General features: G+C 44.9%; 1 protein-coding gene across 2 annotated transcripts; it reads left to right on the forward strand.

The window, feature by feature from the left end:
* The first annotated feature begins 11 nt into the window (after window positions 1-11).
* Window positions 12-18,769, forward strand: ago2 (argonaute RISC catalytic component 2). Of its 2 annotated transcripts, none has more exons than XM_084696995.1 (20): window positions 12-423; window positions 1,963-2,010; window positions 2,851-3,031; window positions 3,186-3,306; window positions 3,423-3,604; window positions 3,730-3,866; window positions 3,960-4,094; window positions 4,245-4,332; window positions 4,679-4,826; window positions 5,236-5,355; window positions 5,575-5,697; window positions 6,011-6,144; window positions 6,315-6,499; window positions 7,010-7,169; window positions 7,378-7,468; window positions 7,594-7,788; window positions 8,027-8,161; window positions 8,813-8,914; window positions 9,209-9,408; window positions 10,624-18,769. In XM_084696995.1, the coding sequence occupies exons 1-20, from the start codon at window positions 405-407 to the stop codon at window positions 10,730-10,732; spliced, it is 2,613 nt and encodes an 870-aa protein (XP_084553121.1). In that variant the 5' UTR covers window positions 12-404; the 3' UTR covers window positions 10,733-18,769. The 2 variants fall into 2 exon arrangements, with proteins under 2 accessions (XP_084553121.1, XP_084553120.1); XM_084696994.1 differs by having other exon boundaries at window positions 1,963-2,009; window positions 2,835-3,031.
* The last annotated feature ends 772 nt before the right edge of the window (window positions 18,770-19,541 follow it).

Here is a 19,541-nt window from a genome sequence, read left to right on the forward strand (position 1 = left end):
ATTTTTTTCTCCAGACCTTTTCACGTTGTTTTCCCTGAATCGTTGCAACACGTAAAACACATTTGTCTCGTTGATTTAAAGTTTTTATTGGGTACATTTTGAAATAATCATTGGAAGAGAGCAAGCATATCAGTGGGCCGTGCGTGACATCACACATTCATAGGTTAGCTAGCAGCTCTGGACTCCGTCTGTCTGTGTTGGGGGGATGGGGCCGTGCTGAGGATGATACAGCTCTCGTGGTCTTGTAATTTAGTGCAGGGCAAAAAAAATACTTTTGAACTGAGCCACCTTTACTGTTTGATATAGTAAGATAGAGTGCCCGATTACGTATGTCTTTTGGAGACGTTTGAAAGGAATAAAGTGGAGGACCAGACCAGCCACGGTGCACGCCGAAAAAGGACAAAATGTATTCCACTCCTGGTGGTAAGTTGTGTACTGCTAGCTACATAGCATACGGCTTGCTAGCTACTAACAATGGTGCCGATTTCACTGATTTGACTAGTTATGGGTCCTACACGAACTATTCGTATGGGCATTTACTTTAGGTTGTAAATTGACATTTTGTTGAACAGCGTAAGTTGCCATCAAAGCGTGATGGTTAGCAAATGCACTGTTCCGTCAACCGTGATACTACTAACTAGCTGGGTATGCTAGCGGTAACAAGTTAGCTGTATAGCTAGTGCTAGCTAACCTGTTATACTTCTAGCCTAGCTAGCTAAGCTGTTTTGACCTAGCTAGCTAACTCTTAGCAGAACTACTCCCATATACCCTGGATTGCTAGTGAACCGCGAGTGGAAAGTGAGATGGTAGTGATTGATTAACTAGCCTATCTAGTTAGCTAACAATGTGGCATATTTATTGTTATTTTTTTATGGAGACTATTGTCATTGTTCGTCTTGGAACTCAGTAGGTCTTTGCCGGCTTGAACAAAGTTATCTAGTTAGCTAGCTTGTAAGCTTTGTTGAACAGGGTACTGTAGCTTAATAGTTTGCACCATGCTAGCTTGCCAGTGAACGTTAATCACCGTTATAGTTACGTGTCAACATTATCTACTCAGTGATAATGGATCCAAATGACCACAAACTTTAGGAACGGTCAATAAACAGCAAGGAAGTTATCCAGTCAATTTTGCCATGATGTTGGTTTCAGAGGAGACTGTCAGCTAGCTTTCAAAACCATGGTTTATTTATAAAGATTGTTGAAGATTTATTGTATAACAGTCTAGCTAATGTTGAATAATTTAGTAATAGTAGTACGACCCATTTCGAATTATAATTACAAGAACAAACGATAGACGACCTGTTCCTTGTCATGACACACTTAAATAATCTTCCCTGAATCAACCATTTATTAGTCTAGCCACATTTTTTCTATTCAGTATAGGCCTGATGTTTTCCGAGTTGCATTTGTTTCTGATATCGTTTTTGTACCGTGGCCTCATTTAATCAGTATTAACAGTTTTTTAAACGGACATGCACCTGTTGCTTGGCTGTATAGTATCTCATAATTCCTTTGATACAGAAAGATGGTTTAGAGACAACATGGGTGGGAACTTATAGGAGGGGCCGAGTTGCTAAACTGCTTGTGTGAGCTTATTGATAAGACATTTGAAAAATCGCCCTGGTAGTAAATGATCGTGTTTGAAGAGTGATAAGTATAAGCAGTGTGGATAGGAGGATGAAATAAATATTAGCGCGCAAAACAGGGAGCTTGTCACCATTGCTCACTGGAGGCTAGGACTTTTGCTAGTTGCCTTTTGCCCAATTATAACAGCAAGAACATAAGCATTTACAATGAAAATATGTGTTAATACTTTTCACAAAGTTTCTATTTCATCACATGTATACTTGTGTTTTTATGAATGAAACATGTCTTATAACATGATGGTTGTGTTTGTATTACTGTGTGCAATATCCCCGTGTCTAACAGAGTGAAATCATTCGGTTTTATATTTTTCCTCAGCTGCCGAGATACTTGAAGGACCCCATTCCTCTGGGTCGATGGGCTCTGGTAAGCACCACTTAGCTACAGCTGCCTGCAATGAGTTCTAATGTATCCACCTCCAATCCAGTTGTATGAGACAGAAGGCTTCTCTCAACTGAGTTAATTAAAATGTCATCCTCAGCACTGAAAAGGGTTTAACAGAAGTAGCCCAGATCTTTCACACACTTTAGTTCCTTCTTAATGTCAAAGGTCTGTCAGCCACAGCCTTGTAGACTAACTTATCTTGATTCTCACTTTAATTCTCAATGTCCACATGAAGAGAATTTAACTGAATCACATCCCTTTTACTGTGTACTGTGACATCTTGGTGTCTACTGTAGTGCAAGACCTCTTGAAATGGAGACCACAAGAGTCCAGTTTGTAAGAGAGGCAGTGCGAAGCCGAGAGCTGCAGGTCGTAGATAAGGTCCTAAAGGGAGGGAATCCAGACTTGTACATTCAGCTGACTTAGATCTGTGACTGAGCACATCTCTTGCAACACACGTTACCTAGAACCATGGGCTAGTAAACAGAAGGGTTTATTATATTGAATCCTGAGTGTGAGAGTTGATGTGAGGTTTTGTCTGTTTAGGTTGTGTGATCTATGTGTGTATCTACTGTGTGTCTGTAACCAAGTGGAACTCCTCAGTATACATGCCCACCCATGCCATCAAGAGCTAGCTTTTCGTTGGCGTAGCTGGTTAAAGTGGTGTTTGTGAAGGTTGTAGCCGTGTTGGCGAGTCAGAGGACCCGATTTCAAACCCCGGTACGGGCAAGCTCGTTAAGAAGCGACACTCTCTCCCTGTAACACGTCTACAGTTGTTAACCTGTATATTTGTGTGTTCCACCCCGGACCCCTCTGATCCAGACCCCCCGTCTCCTCCCGTGCCCGAGTATGTGTTCAAACCGCCCTCCCGGCCGGATTTTGGCACCATGGGCAGGACAATCAAACTGCAGGCCAACTTCTTTGAGATGGAGATACCCAAACTGGAGGTGTATCACTACGACATCGACATCAAGCCAGAGAAATGCCCCAGGAGGGTGAATCGGTACACATGCACTTCAGACAGATTTCAGAAACCAGCTATACATTTGACCCTGCAATGTTTTTATCCAGAAAATAGCTTTCTGGTTAATGCTTCTTAAAGGATGTCAATGCTTCAGTGTTGTAATTTTCCTTTCCGACTACTTGGTTATTCGCAGTGAAATCGTTGAGCACATGGTACAGCACTTTAAAACGCAGATCTTTGGGGATCGAAAGCCAGTGTACGACGGGAGGAAAAACCTCTACACTGCCATGCCTTTACCAATAGGCAGGGAAAAGGTGAGTGCACACCCTTCATTTGAATGCTGTGACACGTTTCATGACATCACATGTCATGTATACTAACCAGAGGTGTTCCATCGACGTCACGTGCGCGTCTCTCCTCCTCCCACCAGGTGGAGCTGGAGGTGACCATCCCAGGCGAGGGGAAGGACCGCAGCTTTAAGGTGGCCATCAAGTGGGTGTCGTGCGTCAACCTGCAGGCGCTCCACGAGGCGCTGTCCGGACGCCTGCCCAACATCCCCTTCGAGACCATCCAGGCTCTGGACGTGGTCATGAGACACTTGCCCTCTATGAGGTGAGCTCGTCTTCCAAAACACAACCATAGTGAATGTGTAGTGGGGGGAGGAGGGGGGGTTTATTGTGAGAAACAAGGAAAAGTCTGACCCTGTCAGCCCTCCTTGACCCCTCTCCACCCCCCAGGTACACCCCTGTGGGCCGGTCCTTCTTCACCCCCTCCGAGGGCTGCTCCAATCCCCTGGGAGGAGGCCGCGAGGTCTGGTTCGGCTTCCACCAGTCAGTCAGACCCTCCCTCTGGAAGATGATGCTGAACATTGACGGTAGGTTTCACTCGTGTGTGTGTGTGTGTGTGTGTGATGCTCATTACTCTGTGTGTGTGTGTGTGAGATCCTCATCACTGTGTGTTGTTCCAGTGTCTGCAACTGCGTTCTACAAAGCCCAGCCTGTTATTGAGTTTATGTGCGAGGTGCTGGATTTTAAAAGCATCGAGGAACAACAGAAGCCCTTGACCGACTCCCAGCGAGTGAAATTCACCAAGGAAATCAAAGGTACGACAACAAACAAAGAATTCAGTGTGAATGTGGGATTTTGACGGGATGGAAGCCGCAAGGATCGTCTGATTCCATTTCAAGTCTTTCTGGACACAGAAACAGAAGGTGTCAGACCTTGTTCACCCTGCTGTGCTTTTCCTCCTGAAGGCCTGAAGGTGGAGATCACTCACTGTGGTCAGATGAAGAGGAAATACAGAGTTTGCAATGTGACCAGACGACCAGCCAGCCACCAGACGTAAGGACACAGCTTGTGGATGTGATGTGATTGAATTTCACAGGTCTTGATGTGTACTATGTTGTAGAATAGTCAAATAGCTGTATTGGTCATATGCAGTGGAACACAAGTCATTCTGGACAATTACATTGGGAATAAAGCAAGGTGACAGCCGGGTAGTGTATATAAATATGGAAATATATAAATAATACAAAGTCAGTAGCAGCAGTAATGTGTGTTTTCTCGGTTCTGTTGCTACAGGAAAAAAAAACATGTTTTCAGTTGTTAGATGCTTTTATCAATAAAGACTTTCAGGGGGGATTTGAACCTGTGAGCTCAGTGCTGACCCCCTGCTGTCCTGTCCCAGGTTCCCCCTGCAGCAGGAGAACGGCCAGACCATCGAATGCACCGTGGCTCAGTACTTCAAGGATAAGTACAAGCTGATCCTGCGCTACCCCCACCTGCCCTGCCTGCAGGTGGGGCAGGAGCAGAAGCACACCTACCTGCCCCTGGAGGTGAGCTCCCAGCCCGCTCACTAACTCTCACGGGTAGATGTCGGAAGTTGTCGATCATTAGCGATGTTCCTCAGCTGAAGTCTGAACAGTTGCTGCACCTTTGAACAAGTCCCGTACACTCTCATCCTAGCAGGGCAGGAAGAAGGAGGGGGTGACATGGTAGCAGTAACATGTTCCATCCTAGCAGGGCAGGAAGGAGGAAGTGGTGACATGGTAGCAGTAACATGTTCCATCTCAGCAAGGCAGGAAGGAGGAAGTGGTGACATGGTAGCAGTAACATGTTCCATCCTAGCAGGGCAGGAAGGAGATGGCGGTGACGACATGGTAGCAGTAACATGTTCCATCCTAGCAGGGCAGGATGGAGATGGCGGTGACAACGTGGTAGCAGTAACATGTTCCATCTTTCCAGGTGTGTAATATAGTCGCTGGCCAGAGGTGCATCAAGAAACTGACGGACAATCAGACGTCCACCATGATCAGAGCCACGGCCAGGTCGGCCCCAGACCGCCAAGACGAGATCAGCAAGCTGGTGAGAGCACTTCCTGTCACGCTCAGAGCACTTCCTGTCACGCTCAGAGGACGGCCACCATGAGGGCTCAAACCATAAACCTGATTCATGACTGATAAATAATGTTAGCAATTATCAGAAGCTTTTATCCAAAGCGACGTACAGAGGGGGATTTGAACCCACTGAGCTGAAACCGTCCACATGGGTAGTTGTCATGGATCTGTTTGTTTTCCACCCCAGATGAGAAGTGCCAACTTTAACACGGATCCGTACGTGCGTGAGTTTGGAGTGATGGTGAGGGATGAGATGACCGAGGTCAACGGCCGAGTCCTCCAGGCTCCTTCTATCCTCTACGGGGGCAGGGTAGGTCTAAAACCTGGACACTGCTAGAAACACTAGATTTGACCGTACAAAACTTGAATGTCCACCTAGAGGCAATTTTGTTGTACAGCACAGAACAACAGTAGAATGTTACACTACTGGTTAGGTAGCATTATAGTACAACAACTACATGGACCTGTTGTTCCAGTGAATTTCACGTTCTGTTCAACTCGTCAGATATGCTTTTTTTCCCCCTTTTCTATGTACAGCTGTCCTTGTGAAGGTACATTCACCGTGAAGCTAAAAGAAGCCACTTGGCTTTGAGCTTGACCCTTCCATGTTTTGTCTTTGGTAGAATAAAGCCATCGCCACGCCAATCCAGGGGGTGTGGGACATGAGGAACAAGCAGTTCCACACCGGCATCGAGATCAAGGTGTGGGCTATCGCCTGCTTCGCCCCCCAGAGGCAGTGCACCGAACTGCTGCTCAAGTACGTGGGGCACACTCGTCACTTTTACATCTGGCAGAGGAGAACACAGAAGCCTAGAACAGATCAGAGCAGAGTGCAAAACAGTATAGTACATTCCTCATCAAGTAGTTATCAATGATGCAAAAGACTTGTTTTAGTAAAACGTTTTTTCGAAAACATTTTTCCTCCAGGGCGTTCACCGACCAGCTGCGTAAGATCTCTCGTGATGCTGGGATGCCCATCCAGGGCCAGCCCTGCTTCTGTAAGTACGCCCAGGGGGCCGACAGCGTGGAGCCCATGTTCAAACACCTGAAGTACACCTACCAGGGCCTGCAGCTGGTGGTCGTCATCCTGCCTGGAAAGACCCCCGTCTACGGTACGCTTCACATGGACAACAGACCTTCCTGTAACAAGCCAAGGACCACATGTGGACTAGTGCCTCACAGAAACACTAATGAAAGGCAGTGCAACACAGAAACACTAATGAAAGGCAGTGCAACACAGAAACACTAATGAAAGGCAGTGCAACACAGAAACACTAATGAAAGGCAGTGCAACACAGAAACACTAATACAAGGCTGTGCCTCACAGAAACACTAATGAAAGGCTGTGCCTCACAGAAACACTAATGAAAGGCTGTGCTTCACAGAAACACTAATGAAAGGCTGTGCTTCACAGAAACACTAATGAAAGGCTGTGCAACACAGAAACACTAATGAAAGGCTGTGCCTCACAGAAACACTAATGAAAGGCTGTGCCTCACAGAAACACTAATACAAGGCTGTGCAACACAGAAACATTAATGAAAGGCTGTGCAACACAGAAACACTCATGTGTTTCTGTGTTTGCTGACCTGTGTGCTGACCTGTGTTCCTGTGTGCTGCAGCGGAGGTGAAGCGTGTGGGAGACACAGTACTGGGCATGGCCACCCAGTGTGTCCAGGTGAAGAACGTCCAGAAGACCACCCCCCAGACCCTCTCCAACCTCTGCCTGAAGATCAACGTCAAGCTGGGGGGCGTCAACAACATCCTGCTCCCGCAGGGCAGGTTGGTGCCGGTCTTGCCTTGTTGGTACTGTGGTTACCCAACAGTAGTGTTTAGTGTTTGTTTGGGGCAGTAAACTGGTCTTTAGTTGTATCCCAAACAGTAGTCACTAGATTATTCAGATCGTTTTCAATCGTCTTTCTTTGAGTTGCACCATTCTCTGTAGAGAGAACCTCTCCACTTCTGTCCTGATGTCGTCTTCCTGTTCCAGACCCCTGGTGTTCCAGCAGCCTGTCATCTTCCTGGGCGCCGACGTCACCCACCCTCCTGCTGGAGACGGGAAGAAGCCCTCCATCGCTGCTGTGAGTCCCACACGTCCAAACTCAACATTGCTGCCCATGTACACAACAGCTTCATGTTCAATCACGGCCTTACCAGTGCCTGGACCCTAAAGCTATCAGCCCTCCCTTCTTCCCCCTCCCTCCAGGTGGTAGGCAGCATGGACGCCCACCCCAGCCGGTACTGTGCCACGGTTCGGGTCCAACAGCACCGTCAGGACATCATCCAGGACCTGGCCACCATGGTGAGAGAGCTGCTCATCCAGTTCTACAAGTCCACCCGTTTCAAGCCCACCAGGATCATCTACTACCGCGACGGCATCTCCGAAGGCCAGTTTAACCAGGTGAGACACATTAAGAGGCTGATAATGGAGAGACTTGGCAATAAGCCTTTTGGTGAAAGCTCTATATAAATGAGTCTTAAGGGAAGTTAGACCTGGTCGCTTAAGGCCCAAACAAAACTAAGTAGAATAAACTAAGACCCCTGAAAATGTATCATCGTTCTGTTGAATATTTCTTGTCCTTCCAAACTCTAGTGTAGGAGATGCTTCTTTTTAAACTTTTGTTTTGTGGTCCGCACAGGTGCTGCAGCATGAGCTGCTGGCGATCCGAGAGGCCTGCATCAAGCTGGAGAAGGACTACCAGCCCGGCATCACCTTCGTAGTGGTCCAGAAGAGACACCACACCAGGCTGTTCTGCATGGACCGCAACGAGAGGGTGAGTACGGCACAACCAGGGTCGTCAGGGCAGAGGTAAAGTGCTGCTCTGTCGCAGGCAGAGCTGCACATAGGATCAACGTCTTCGACACGGAACAGTAGGGCGTGGGAAAAGCCGTGGACAAGTCTTGTAGGTGGTTGTGGTGCTGGTGTCAGTACAAGGGGGGTGGGACCATATGAAAGGTTACCGGCATCGTTACATTTGAACTTGGGTGGAATGTATTAATCCCCCTATTAACACTGCTGGTACACTTTTGGGTGGAAGCATTTCTACAGTCTCCAACCCTGTTCCTGGAGAGCTACCTTCCTGTAGGCTTTCGCTCCAACACCAATCTAGCACACCTCATTCCAGTAGTGAGCTGGTTGACGTGTTGAATCAGGTTAGTTACAACTGGAGCCCAAACCTCCAGGCAGGCGGCTCTCCAGGAACAAGGTTGGAGACTGTAGAAATCTTTTCTGGAGCCATGGGTAGGAAGATGTCTCTAGATCTGGAGCCAGGGGTAGGAAGATGTCTCTAGATCTGGAGCCAGGGGTAGGAAGATGTCTCTAGATCTGGAGCCAGGGGTAGGAAGATGTCTACCCCTCCACTCCAGATGAGTGGAAGACATGTTAGTGTTCCTAGTCCTAATAGTTGTATCTGTTGTTGGTGTAGGTGGGGAAGAGTGGCAACATCCCAGCTGGCACCACGGTGGACACCAAGATCACCCATCCCTCCGAGTTCGACTTCTATCTCTGCAGCCACGCCGGCATACAGGTGAGCGCCTGGTGGAAATGTAAAGGTACACACCAAGGAAAGACAAGGAGGGGGAAAAAGTTTTAAAAGGTGCAAATGTTATAATAATAATAATAATTATAATAATACAAAAATAAAATAATGGCGAAGACTTTGATTCTTTTGAAATGTATAGAGAGAGAGATTTTTTTATTGCAGAAAAAATGTATGTTGTCTCAAGAGGGTTTCTGTGGAGCCGTAGGCCAAGCCTGTCCTGTCCTGGTAGTAAGGGTCTTCTTCCCTCCCTTCCTCTGGTCCCGATGCTGTCCTACACAGGGCACCAGCAGACCCTCCCACTACCACGTCCTCTGGGACGACAACCACTTCACCTCTGACGAACTGCAGGTGCTCACCTACCAGCTGTGCCACACCTACGTACGCTGCACGCGCTCCGTCTCCATCCCTGCGCCAGCCTACTACGCCCACCTGGTGGCCTTCCGCGCCCGCTACCACCTGGTGGACAAGGAGCACGACAGGTGAGGGGGTAGATAGTTACCACCTGGTGGACAAGGAGCACGACAGGTGAGGGGGTAGATAGTTACCACCTGGTGGACAAGGAGCACGACAGGTGAGGGGGTAGATAGTTACCACCTGGTGGACAAGGAGCACGACAGGTGAGGGGGTAGATAGTTACCACCTGGTGGACAAGGAGCACGACAGGTGAGGGGGTAGATAGTTACCACCTGGTGGACAAGGAGCACGACAGGTGAGGGGGTAGATAGTTACCACCTGGTGGACAAGGAGCACGACAGGTGAGGGGGTAGATAGTTACCACCTGGTGGACAAGGAGCACGACAGGTGAGGGGGTAGATAGTTACCACCTGGTGGACAAGGAGCACGACAGGTGAGGGGGTAGATAGTTACCACCTGGTGGACAAGGAGCAGGGCAGGTGAGGGGGTAGATAGTTACCACCTGGTGGACAAGGAGCACGACAGGTGAGGGGGTAGATAGTTACCACCTGGTGGACAAGGAGCACGACAGGTGAGGGGGTAGATAGTTACCACCTGGTGGACAAGGAGCAGGGCAGGTGAGGGGGTAGATAGTTACCACCTGGTGGACAAGGAGCAGGGCAGGTGAGGGGGTAGATAGTTACCACCTGGTGGACAAGGAGCACGACAGGTGAGGGGGTAGATAGTTACCACCTGGTGGACAAGGAGCACGACAGGTGAGGGGGTAGATAGTTACCACCTGGTGGACAAGGAGCACGACAGGTGAGGGGGTAGATAGTTACCACCTGGTGGACAAGGAGCACGACAGGTGAGGGGGTAGATAGTTACCACCTGGTGGACAAGGAGCAGGGCAGGTGAGCTGGTGGCCACTGGCTTGGTTCAAATCCCCCCTGTGGATGTCTCCCTCTGTAGTATGATCCAGCTGGCTGTGGGGATGGGTGTAAGTCAGTGGTCAGAGAATGTTTTTGGCAGATCAAGTAAAGACAATGCATAAATATTCACGGACCTCCTCTCGTTCTCTCCCCTTCCTACTCTCTCCATGTTTTCTCCTCTTCCCCTCTCCTCCCCCCTCTCTCTCTCCTCTCCTCTCCTCCCCCCTCTCTCTCCTCTCCTCTCCTCCCCCCTCTCTCTCCTCTCCTCCACCCTCTCCTCTCCTCCACCCTCTCCTCTCCTCCACCCTCTTCCTCTCCTCCCCCCTCTCTCTTCTCTCCTCTCCTCCCCCCTCTCCTCTCCTCCCCCAGTGCGGAGGGCAGCCACACGTCAGGGCAGAGTAACGGGCGTGACCAGCAGGCTCTGGCCAAGGCGGTTCAGATCCACCAGGACACCCTGCGGACCATGTACTTCGCCTGAGCCCCCCTCCCCCGGACGGGGCCTGGTCTTCCACCCCTCCCCCCTCTCAGGGCCGGAGGGGGACGGCTCCGTGGGTTTGTGTCTTCTCATCCTCACCTATCTGGAAGGGGCCAGCAGCCCCTCACACAAAGAAAATAGTGTCATACGAAAAATCATGATTTCCATAATTGTATTTAAAGGCCACACATGCAAGCCCTGGTATCCATCACCCCCTCACCCCAGCCCTCTGGAATATTAGGCTGTAAAATGTAAAAGCTCAACAAGGGGTTTGGGGACAGGGGGTCATATTTTACATGTTTGTACATTTGTGTGTATTTGTATATTTAGGGGGTTAACCTGTTTACAAAGTATGAGCAGAGGAGGAGAAAAAGGATATGTATTAATTTCTTACTTTGATGGAAATATTAGAACCAGTCTAGAGGGCTGGGCCATCGTGTTTTTCAAACTCTAGTTTCTTAGTTTCCCCCCATATAGTGTTTCTATTTTAGTTTGTTTCTATATTTGATTGATTGGGGCGTGGCAGTCGATTAGGTGTGGCTATCAGAGAAGGAACCAATGAGTTTTTAATCGCTCTATTCGAATCACAGCTATTATTTATCAGCCAATCAGAGCAGAGTGCACTGACCAAATGAATTCCTTAATCGGGACACAAGTACTTAACGAGTAATTGGTTGATTCCACAACGGCACCCCCTGTAGGTCTTCATTTGAATGTACAACTATGAATTTCAAGGAATGCGATCAGCAGCCTTTATAGTATTTGTCCTCAATCAACACTGGTGACCAACACACATTGTTCGGATGTGTCCGGTGACGACCAAGCAAACGATTTCAGAGATATGTTTTCAACTGTAACACTTATTTACACAGGACGACTACTAACATTTCTTATTGGAGGAGGGAGAGAGGAGTGGTGTTCTGTGATAGGCTGTCAGGGAGAGGACTGAGGGGGGGACTGGTTCCTAACACGACGCCTCTCTGATCCTCCCAAACGTCAGGGAAGCTGATGTGGAGAATATTGCATGTCACGATCTCTTTTAAAACTATTAATAACTTTTAATCATCTATGAATATGCATGTTACGACTTAAACATTTGCGTTTCAGACGTTTCCCTGTTTTTTTTTTTTTTGTTTGTTTTTTGTAGGTCTGATTTTTGTTTTGTGTGGCTGTGATGTGGGCTGTGACCAGGCCTTAGCGAGGCGGGGAGGGTGCGTCTGCGGGGTGTTAACGCTACAGGAGAGGGAGGGCCCGGCACAGCTTCTGAACTGACCAAGAAAAGCTCTGTCCTGCTTGGACAAGCAACTTTGATCATTTATAGAAGGTGTCCTAGTTAAGTCGTCGTCATGGGGAACATGGATTGTTGCGCTTGGTGTTGGTTTTATGCAAAATGTTTGTTTTTTTCCTGGGTCTTTGTAGCATAATCATGTTTGAGGGGGTTTCCAATGAGCTTGTAGAAGAGATTGTTACAACAATTTTTTAAAGCTTTTTTTCTTTTATAATGACAGGCCCATAGCTTAAAAGTCAAATTATTTACACACAAAACTCAATGCAAAAATTGTATTGCCTTCCAGACTGTCCTTGAAATGTTACTAATCTAGTGCTTGTTCCCTTCTACCTAAGTACAGTTATAGCTGCAGATTGTTCATGTACTCAAGACGGGGGTGGGGGGGGGGGGGGGTGAAGGGAGGAGGGATATGATCTCTATTTTCTAACTATGCATTGTTTTTAACCAAGAGATTTAGGAGTGAAGTTTCTCATATTAATCTAGGTCATTTTATAGAAGTAATACATTTTGGGCTTTATTTTGTTTTGTAGCTTAATGCATTTAGTAGTGTTGGTAGAGCTTATGCCTATCCTCAGCCTTTTGTAATGGTGTCAAGGATTGTAATGTCCTCATTTGTAATATTGTATATTTGATAGCACACATTTAATTGAGTATATCCTTTGTAGAACCCACAATCACTCTTAGCCAAACAAGATTACAAGTTTTTACATAATTAATGTCTGGGAAAAGAAAACAACAAAAATTAAGCACAAAGAGCCATGTCTATAGATGGTGTTTTCCCTTCTCTAAAGCCCTCTGCAATCCTGAGTGGACAAGAGGTTCATTTGCCATAAGTATGGTAATAGATGCTCAAATGTTTTAAATTACCTTCATCTTCTCCACATTACATAAATTGCTTTCATTCCTCTTTACCTGTAGATTAACAAAAAACCTGACTGACTGTGTTTTGTGGGGCATTCTAAGAATCCAGTACTTGATATTTACTGTTATTGTGTCAATATTATTATTCGGTGCTTGTCTCGCAACATGTAAATTTGGATGCACTTTGAATAGATAATCTGGTATGAACTCGATGGATTGGTCTCCGACCTGACAGGAAACAGTATGACAGCAGTGCAGTTGTGTGGAAATGGCTGTGTTCTACCTCTTGTTACCTGTTCACATGTTATGGTAACATCACATCACTGGTCATTTCCTCATAATTACATGCCATCATTACATGTTTGACATGCCTGGTATTGAACCCGAGGCACCCTGCATTCTGTACACACAAGCCTGGTGTTCCATGTCCTGAGGTTTGTGCTAAAGGAGTTTTGGGGGGGGGAAAGTGGCTTGACTATTGTTATTTCTTTTATCTTTTCTTTCTTCTAGAGATCTTAAGCATTGAGCTATCAGACCAAACGTAACCATGATTAGGGGGCTGTTGTACCATGCAGTCTTTGTCCTTAGCCCTATTCTATTCACTTATCTGGCACCTTTTATTTGGAATATATGCCGGAAAGATTTTAACATGCAAAATGTGTAACAGTCATTACTGTTTGATCACTGGATATGCTGCGTTGCCTGACAGACTGCTTTCAAAGTGATGCCCTCTTAAGTCAAGGCCCATGAAACTTCATACCTACCTTCCTAATCTGATACTAATTGTTTTTAACATGGGCTGCCATGTTGAATATAAGCAGCAAAAGCCAATGAAAAAAGCCACTGATCTTGTGCAGTTAAACCTTGGAGCTAATTTCATGTTGGAAAGTGTCCATGCCTGTTGATTCTATACAAGATCTGTCCTGTTTTTACTAACTGCTCGATACAAACTCAATTAGTTTGACTGTTTATCCTGGAGCTGACAGTCATGTTGTGGAGACTGATCCCGCCCCGCCCCGCCCTGCCCTGCCTGGTCCACACACCCTCGGGTTCATCTTCAACCTGTCTGTGATGTTTTGATTTTCAGTTTGTTGTTACTGCGTCCTCCTCTTTATACCAGCACCTTAGATAGGCAGACCTGTACAGCATTGCTTCTCCTGAAAATATCAGACATTTTGATAACAATGTTATTTTTGCACTAAAATAAAATGGATTTTGGAGTTGTGAGTCTAGTGTGTGTGCGTCAGTCAGGCTGGGATTGGGCTGGCAGGAGAGACTGTGCTGGCAGGAGAGACATTGGCAGGAGAGACTGTGCTGGCAGGAGAGACCGCCCCGGACGCAAGCACACACATTGCTAACTGGTACCAGTTGGGCCAGAGGCGTCCTCTAACCCAACCAGCCTGTAGCATGTCTGGAGGTCAGTACCTGGTGAGGTGAGGACAGGACAGTAGTTTTATTCTGTACCTTGTGGTCACACAGTTGGTTGTGGTACATTGTACTGGTGGAGAAAGTGTGAGGCCAAAGTGAGGATCCTGTAGGTTGTACAGTATGCTTGCTTCTCCACAGAGGGTTGTCTGGAACACGTTTTAACGAATCATTTGAAGTCATCATTTAGAACTAGTTAGCCATCATATCATTTAGCCGTTGGTCGCCTGCAAAATGTAGCATTTGTTGTTTTCCAAACAAGTTGTTTTTAAATCTATTTAGTCTTTGGTCAGTCATAACCGGATAAGGACTGAATGTTCACCCAATCACAGGGAACTGGTCAAGGCAGTGTTGTAGGGTAGCAGTGGCCCAAGACAAGGCCAGTGTCTTCTGATGCTAAACCATGTTCATGAAACCACACCAACGCCATCTAGTCTACAGTTGTTTCATAGGATGGAATACAATATTATTTTCTTCATTGCTTTGCTCATTACTCTGGTAAATGTGTATATCAGGAGAGCTCATTTTCAATCAGGCATATCTCTCTGTCTCACCCCCCCCCCCACACACACACTCCACAGACCTGGGTCATGTCATGGTATTCAGTGTTTTTCCCTTCCTGTTGCTTGAGTTAAACCATATTAAGGTTTTAGTATTTTCATTGCTTGAGAACCTTGTGCTGGTCTTCATCCTGCTGACTGGTTCTGATCAGTGTCTTCATGGACACTGTCTCGTGTTGACAACACACGGGGGGGGGGGGGGGGGTAGTAGAATTAAACTGGTCAATGTAAACATGAGTTATTGACCCCAAACTGAATGATCAGAATAGTAGATGTGACCGCCAGGCTGTTCAGTCCCTCTGAAACAGGCCCCATGAGGGGAAGCCCGTTTTCTTAAAGATAACGATGAATGTCAAGCCAGTGTGTTTTTCAATCTCATCTGTAACAAATGTTCACATGCTCAGCAATTTTAATGCATGTTGATTTCATTGACTTTGCTTTTCAAACCTTTTTAAAAGTATACCCCCATTGTAAAGGTTTGATGTCTGTCCTGTTATACTCGGCCATTTCATGAAAAAATACATTTCAGAGATAAACTGATATAGAAATACAATATCCATCCATCAAGTGTTCTGTTGTCTCCTATGAGAGATGTGAAGGCTACTTGCTTACAGAACAAGCTTTTATGTTGAAACAGGACATTCAATAGAACCTCAAGTGCAAAGAGGTCTATAATCTTTCTCATTTTCTTTATTATTATTATTATTCTCGCTCATGGTGCCGTTATATAGTAGTTGTATATGGTTGCAGTGTGATCTTGTTTGTCATTGATCTGTCTAGTTAGCTTTCACCTTCTAATGTTTCAATCTCATCTTTCTCCATGCCACTCATCTGCCCATCAGAGTATCCACACAGCAAAGGTATCCTTATCATGAAGCCCCCTTCAACACAGTAAGGGTTTGATGATATTATCTATAGTACAGCTCTTTTCTGAAAAAGCTTCTTGTGGTGATCGTTTCAGTTGGTCTGCAGGACCATCGGCTGTGTGTTTCAATTCATAACATGTTTTATCAAGTCGTCTTCAGACCTGATTCTTCAGCTTGTCAGATCTGAGCATCCATCACTGTGACATCACTACGTCACGTTGAGCTGGACTCCCCCGTAGACACGGTATCCATAGCAATATACCGTTTATGAAAGAGGGTGGAGAACTGTCATTGAGCTTCACCAAAATAATCTGATGCCATATAGTTGAACTACATGCAGATATATGTGCAAGACTGACTGGTGTTTTGTATCTCTGGAGACATTTAGGTTTTCAGAATGACTTGGCTTTTTATATACCAACATGGAGAAACTACCTCAGAACGGTCTTGGGTGCTAGCATTGTAATATCCCTAATCTATGATGGTGACAAAGATCAATTATAGTGACCAAACACAAGCCAATACTGTGTTCAATTGTTTTTTTTATTTTTTATTTCACCTTTATAAAGCCAATTTTATTAAATGTAGGTGAACTCAGTTTGATGAACCAAGGATGGTTGTAAAATTGTGGTTTGTAAAATTAAGGGGACCAAATTTTATAATTCCCGCTCAAGCCTCAATGTTGTTCTCCGTTTTTAAAATGTAGTTACGAAAAGCTCTCGGAGGGCATTAGGTTGGTATTTGCTTGTGTGACGAAATAAGCTGTAGTCATGACTGGATCATACAGATGAAAACATGTTCATTAAATGGCTCTTTAGATATGGGACGATACACTGTCTCTTTCTGCAGTATGTGATTTGGAAGAACTATCGATTGTAGGTTGTGGGTGTCCAAGACTTGTATGGAATGTGATGTAGAGTAATGATTCAGTATGTTTGGTCCTTTGGCGGGAGGACAGGTGAGTGGTAAGAATAATAACTTTCTGGTCAGCGAGACTATGAATGATCTTGGCCTGGGGGGGCGAAATCGCTTTCAGAACAGGTTCCCTTGGCCCAGATTTGAAATCATTAAGATATTTTATAGATTAACTTCAGGGAGAGGGCATCCCTGTTCAAATGGATGATCACACCAGAGTTGAGGTCATGGAAAAGGCCATTAACAGAACTCTACAGAACCCTTGCTTGCTTAGTGTCTGCGGTTGGCTGTAATGATCTTCAGCTTGTGTTGTGTAGGTGTGTCTCTGAGGGATGTTGCCCAGTTTTGCAATAAAACCCGGAAGCTTCTCCTGCCCCGTGTTACCTGCGCCAACTCCCTGAAAGTCCAAACTGAAAACCGTTTTTATAACGATGATAGATGTATTTTTGCATGCTACATTTTACAAAGGGAATGGAAATTTGAAAATTACTCTGTAGCAATGTACTGTACATTGTGACACAATACTGATATAGTGGCATATTTCAAGGCGATGGAATGGTACGGAAAAGGTTGTATGGAAATTAAGTTCTAATTCTTGTTACCGTGCTGAAAACATCCTGTGAGTTTTTATTGTAATTTTTGTGCGTGCCTTTTTAGGATGACTTCCATCTCCCTTTGCCTCCCCATTCTGATGAATTTCGCCACATGAAAGAATTTCACATTAATTATCATGCAACCTTGAGTGTAGCTGCATAGAATGAACAGTATTTGTGTTTTGCACTTTCAAAGCAGATTCAAAATCGCCCTTTTGAGGTTGGGCCAACAGAAAAATGAAATAGTTGACGAGGTATTTTACGCTATCAGTAGGAATTTTAAGGAGTAATGTGACATTGAAGAGCTTTTCTAAAAAGGTAACAAATATATCTATATATTCATGAAGTACCTCATAAGCCTGATATATGCTGCATTGACTTTCTTTGTCATTTTGTTTTCTTTCATACTTCATATTGTCCAACAAAATTGTATTTTCCCCATTGGGAGGTTTGAATGTCACTTAAGGCTGTGCACATGTCATGCAAAGAAATTTAACATTTATGAGCTTGTCAATGTTTAACATCCTCTGTCAGATCATTATAAAAAAGGCGTTTGATTTTGGCTACGAGAAGATTGTGAAATATATTTTTTCATTCATGCAAAGGTTCAACTAAAATTGATCATCTCCATTGTATCAACATAACATTTGCTATCGAGAGGTGTTCATCCAGCCAATATTTTAGTTCAATGTCTGGAACAAACTCCATGTTTTTCAATGTAACTGTTGACTCAGGTGTTGCCGTGAAAGGGCTATATCTGCTGTTTGTCCTCCTTATCCCATTTTCCTACACCTTTGTCTTAAAATAGCCTTAGAACTACACCTGGGGTATATTCTTCTAGTATATTTGGCCTTAATCTTACAAAATTATGCACTAGAAATCCACAACTTGCCAGAGAGCTAATTCCCATTGAGTCACCTTGAGAAACCATGTCATGCGTTATTGCCATGTTATCTACCTCCTATGAATGTGGGGGTGTCTTGGAGAGGGGGGGGGGGCAATGACAATGACAATCATCCTCATTCGTAAGGTCATGATAATTAGCCCAAAATTGTTTTTAAAGTAAAAAATACTTTCTGGGACACTCCAGTTTCCTTGGTCAACTGCCATGTTTGTTGTTGTTCTTGTCGTAAGCTGCGATGAAGGAACAGAGTGACCAAAGTCCCTCTTAGCAAGGTAGGCTTGCACAGTCCTGTGAACTCAAACCTCCCACACGTTTGTCATTTGATTTCAGTCTTTTTTGAGCTTTTCTCTTTTTTTTTTCCAACAACATGCCAAAACTGTCATTCCTGTCTGGAGGTCTTTCTGTTGCTTGTTTTGATCCACTGCTAAGCTCCTTGTTATTGTTCTTATTGTCATAAAGTGTAAGCTTTGATTTGTATTTTACATCTATTTTTTTGTTAACAATTATGATTACAAACAAGATATGCTGTAAACCCTTTTAGGAAATAATGTGAATATGTATCACTTAATATAGTTCACTTGTTGGCTTGACTGTAAATTGCATTAATTAATAAAAATGTTTCTCCAAATCTGTTTTGTCTGTGGAGTTACATGTTTAAACATACTCATTATGCTTTTGATTTTATCTTTTCATAACTTGTTGAACAACAATTCCTCCTTCAAAGGAATGGCCTTGACTTTATTGTGCTGGTTCTCTTTCATTCCTGCTGCCTTACCTCAGGGCTCAGACTAACCTCAGGGCTCAGACTTTTTTAACAGCAAAACACTTCTGCAAACACAGACGTTGTACGTAGCTACAAAAATATGTTCTAACCTGAAGCTTTTCTGGTCCAAAGTATCTGCATGGTCGAGGGCTCAGGTAAATCCAATTTGACCTAGCAAGAAGAGTCCACGTTCAGTGGACAACTATAAACCCAATCGTGACCATCTTTGTTAATACACATAGCAATCATCAAAACAAGCATATTGCCTGACAGCAGTGAACGTTGCGAAAAAACGATATCGTTCAACAACTGTGTGTAGGCCTAATATTCATCTGCACTAGCAATAATCAATCACACAGTAGGTAGCACTACTTGAACCTCAAAGTGTTCCAGGTGAGGCATTTTTTAAAGCATATTTTTGGCATTTCCATTTACTAAAGGTGTTTTCACATATCATTTTTAAAGTCAGTTGAGTTTGTGGACAGTTCAATTCAGTGTTTTACTCATGTTTTGTGTTCGAAACTGTTCAATCTAATTCCATGTAAAAAGTCATGAATTCCTCCCATAGGCTACTACCCTATCTCATCCGGTTGCGCGTCATCATTTGTGTAGCACTTTGTTTTATCTCTATTAAACG

The sequence above is a fragment of the Hypomesus nipponensis genome, chromosome 4 (genome assembly GCF_054491055.1).
Source record: "Hypomesus nipponensis isolate SF chromosome 4, ASM5449105v1, whole genome shotgun sequence".
In the NCBI taxonomy this organism is placed as follows: domain Eukaryota; kingdom Metazoa; phylum Chordata; class Actinopteri; order Osmeriformes; family Osmeridae; genus Hypomesus; species Hypomesus nipponensis.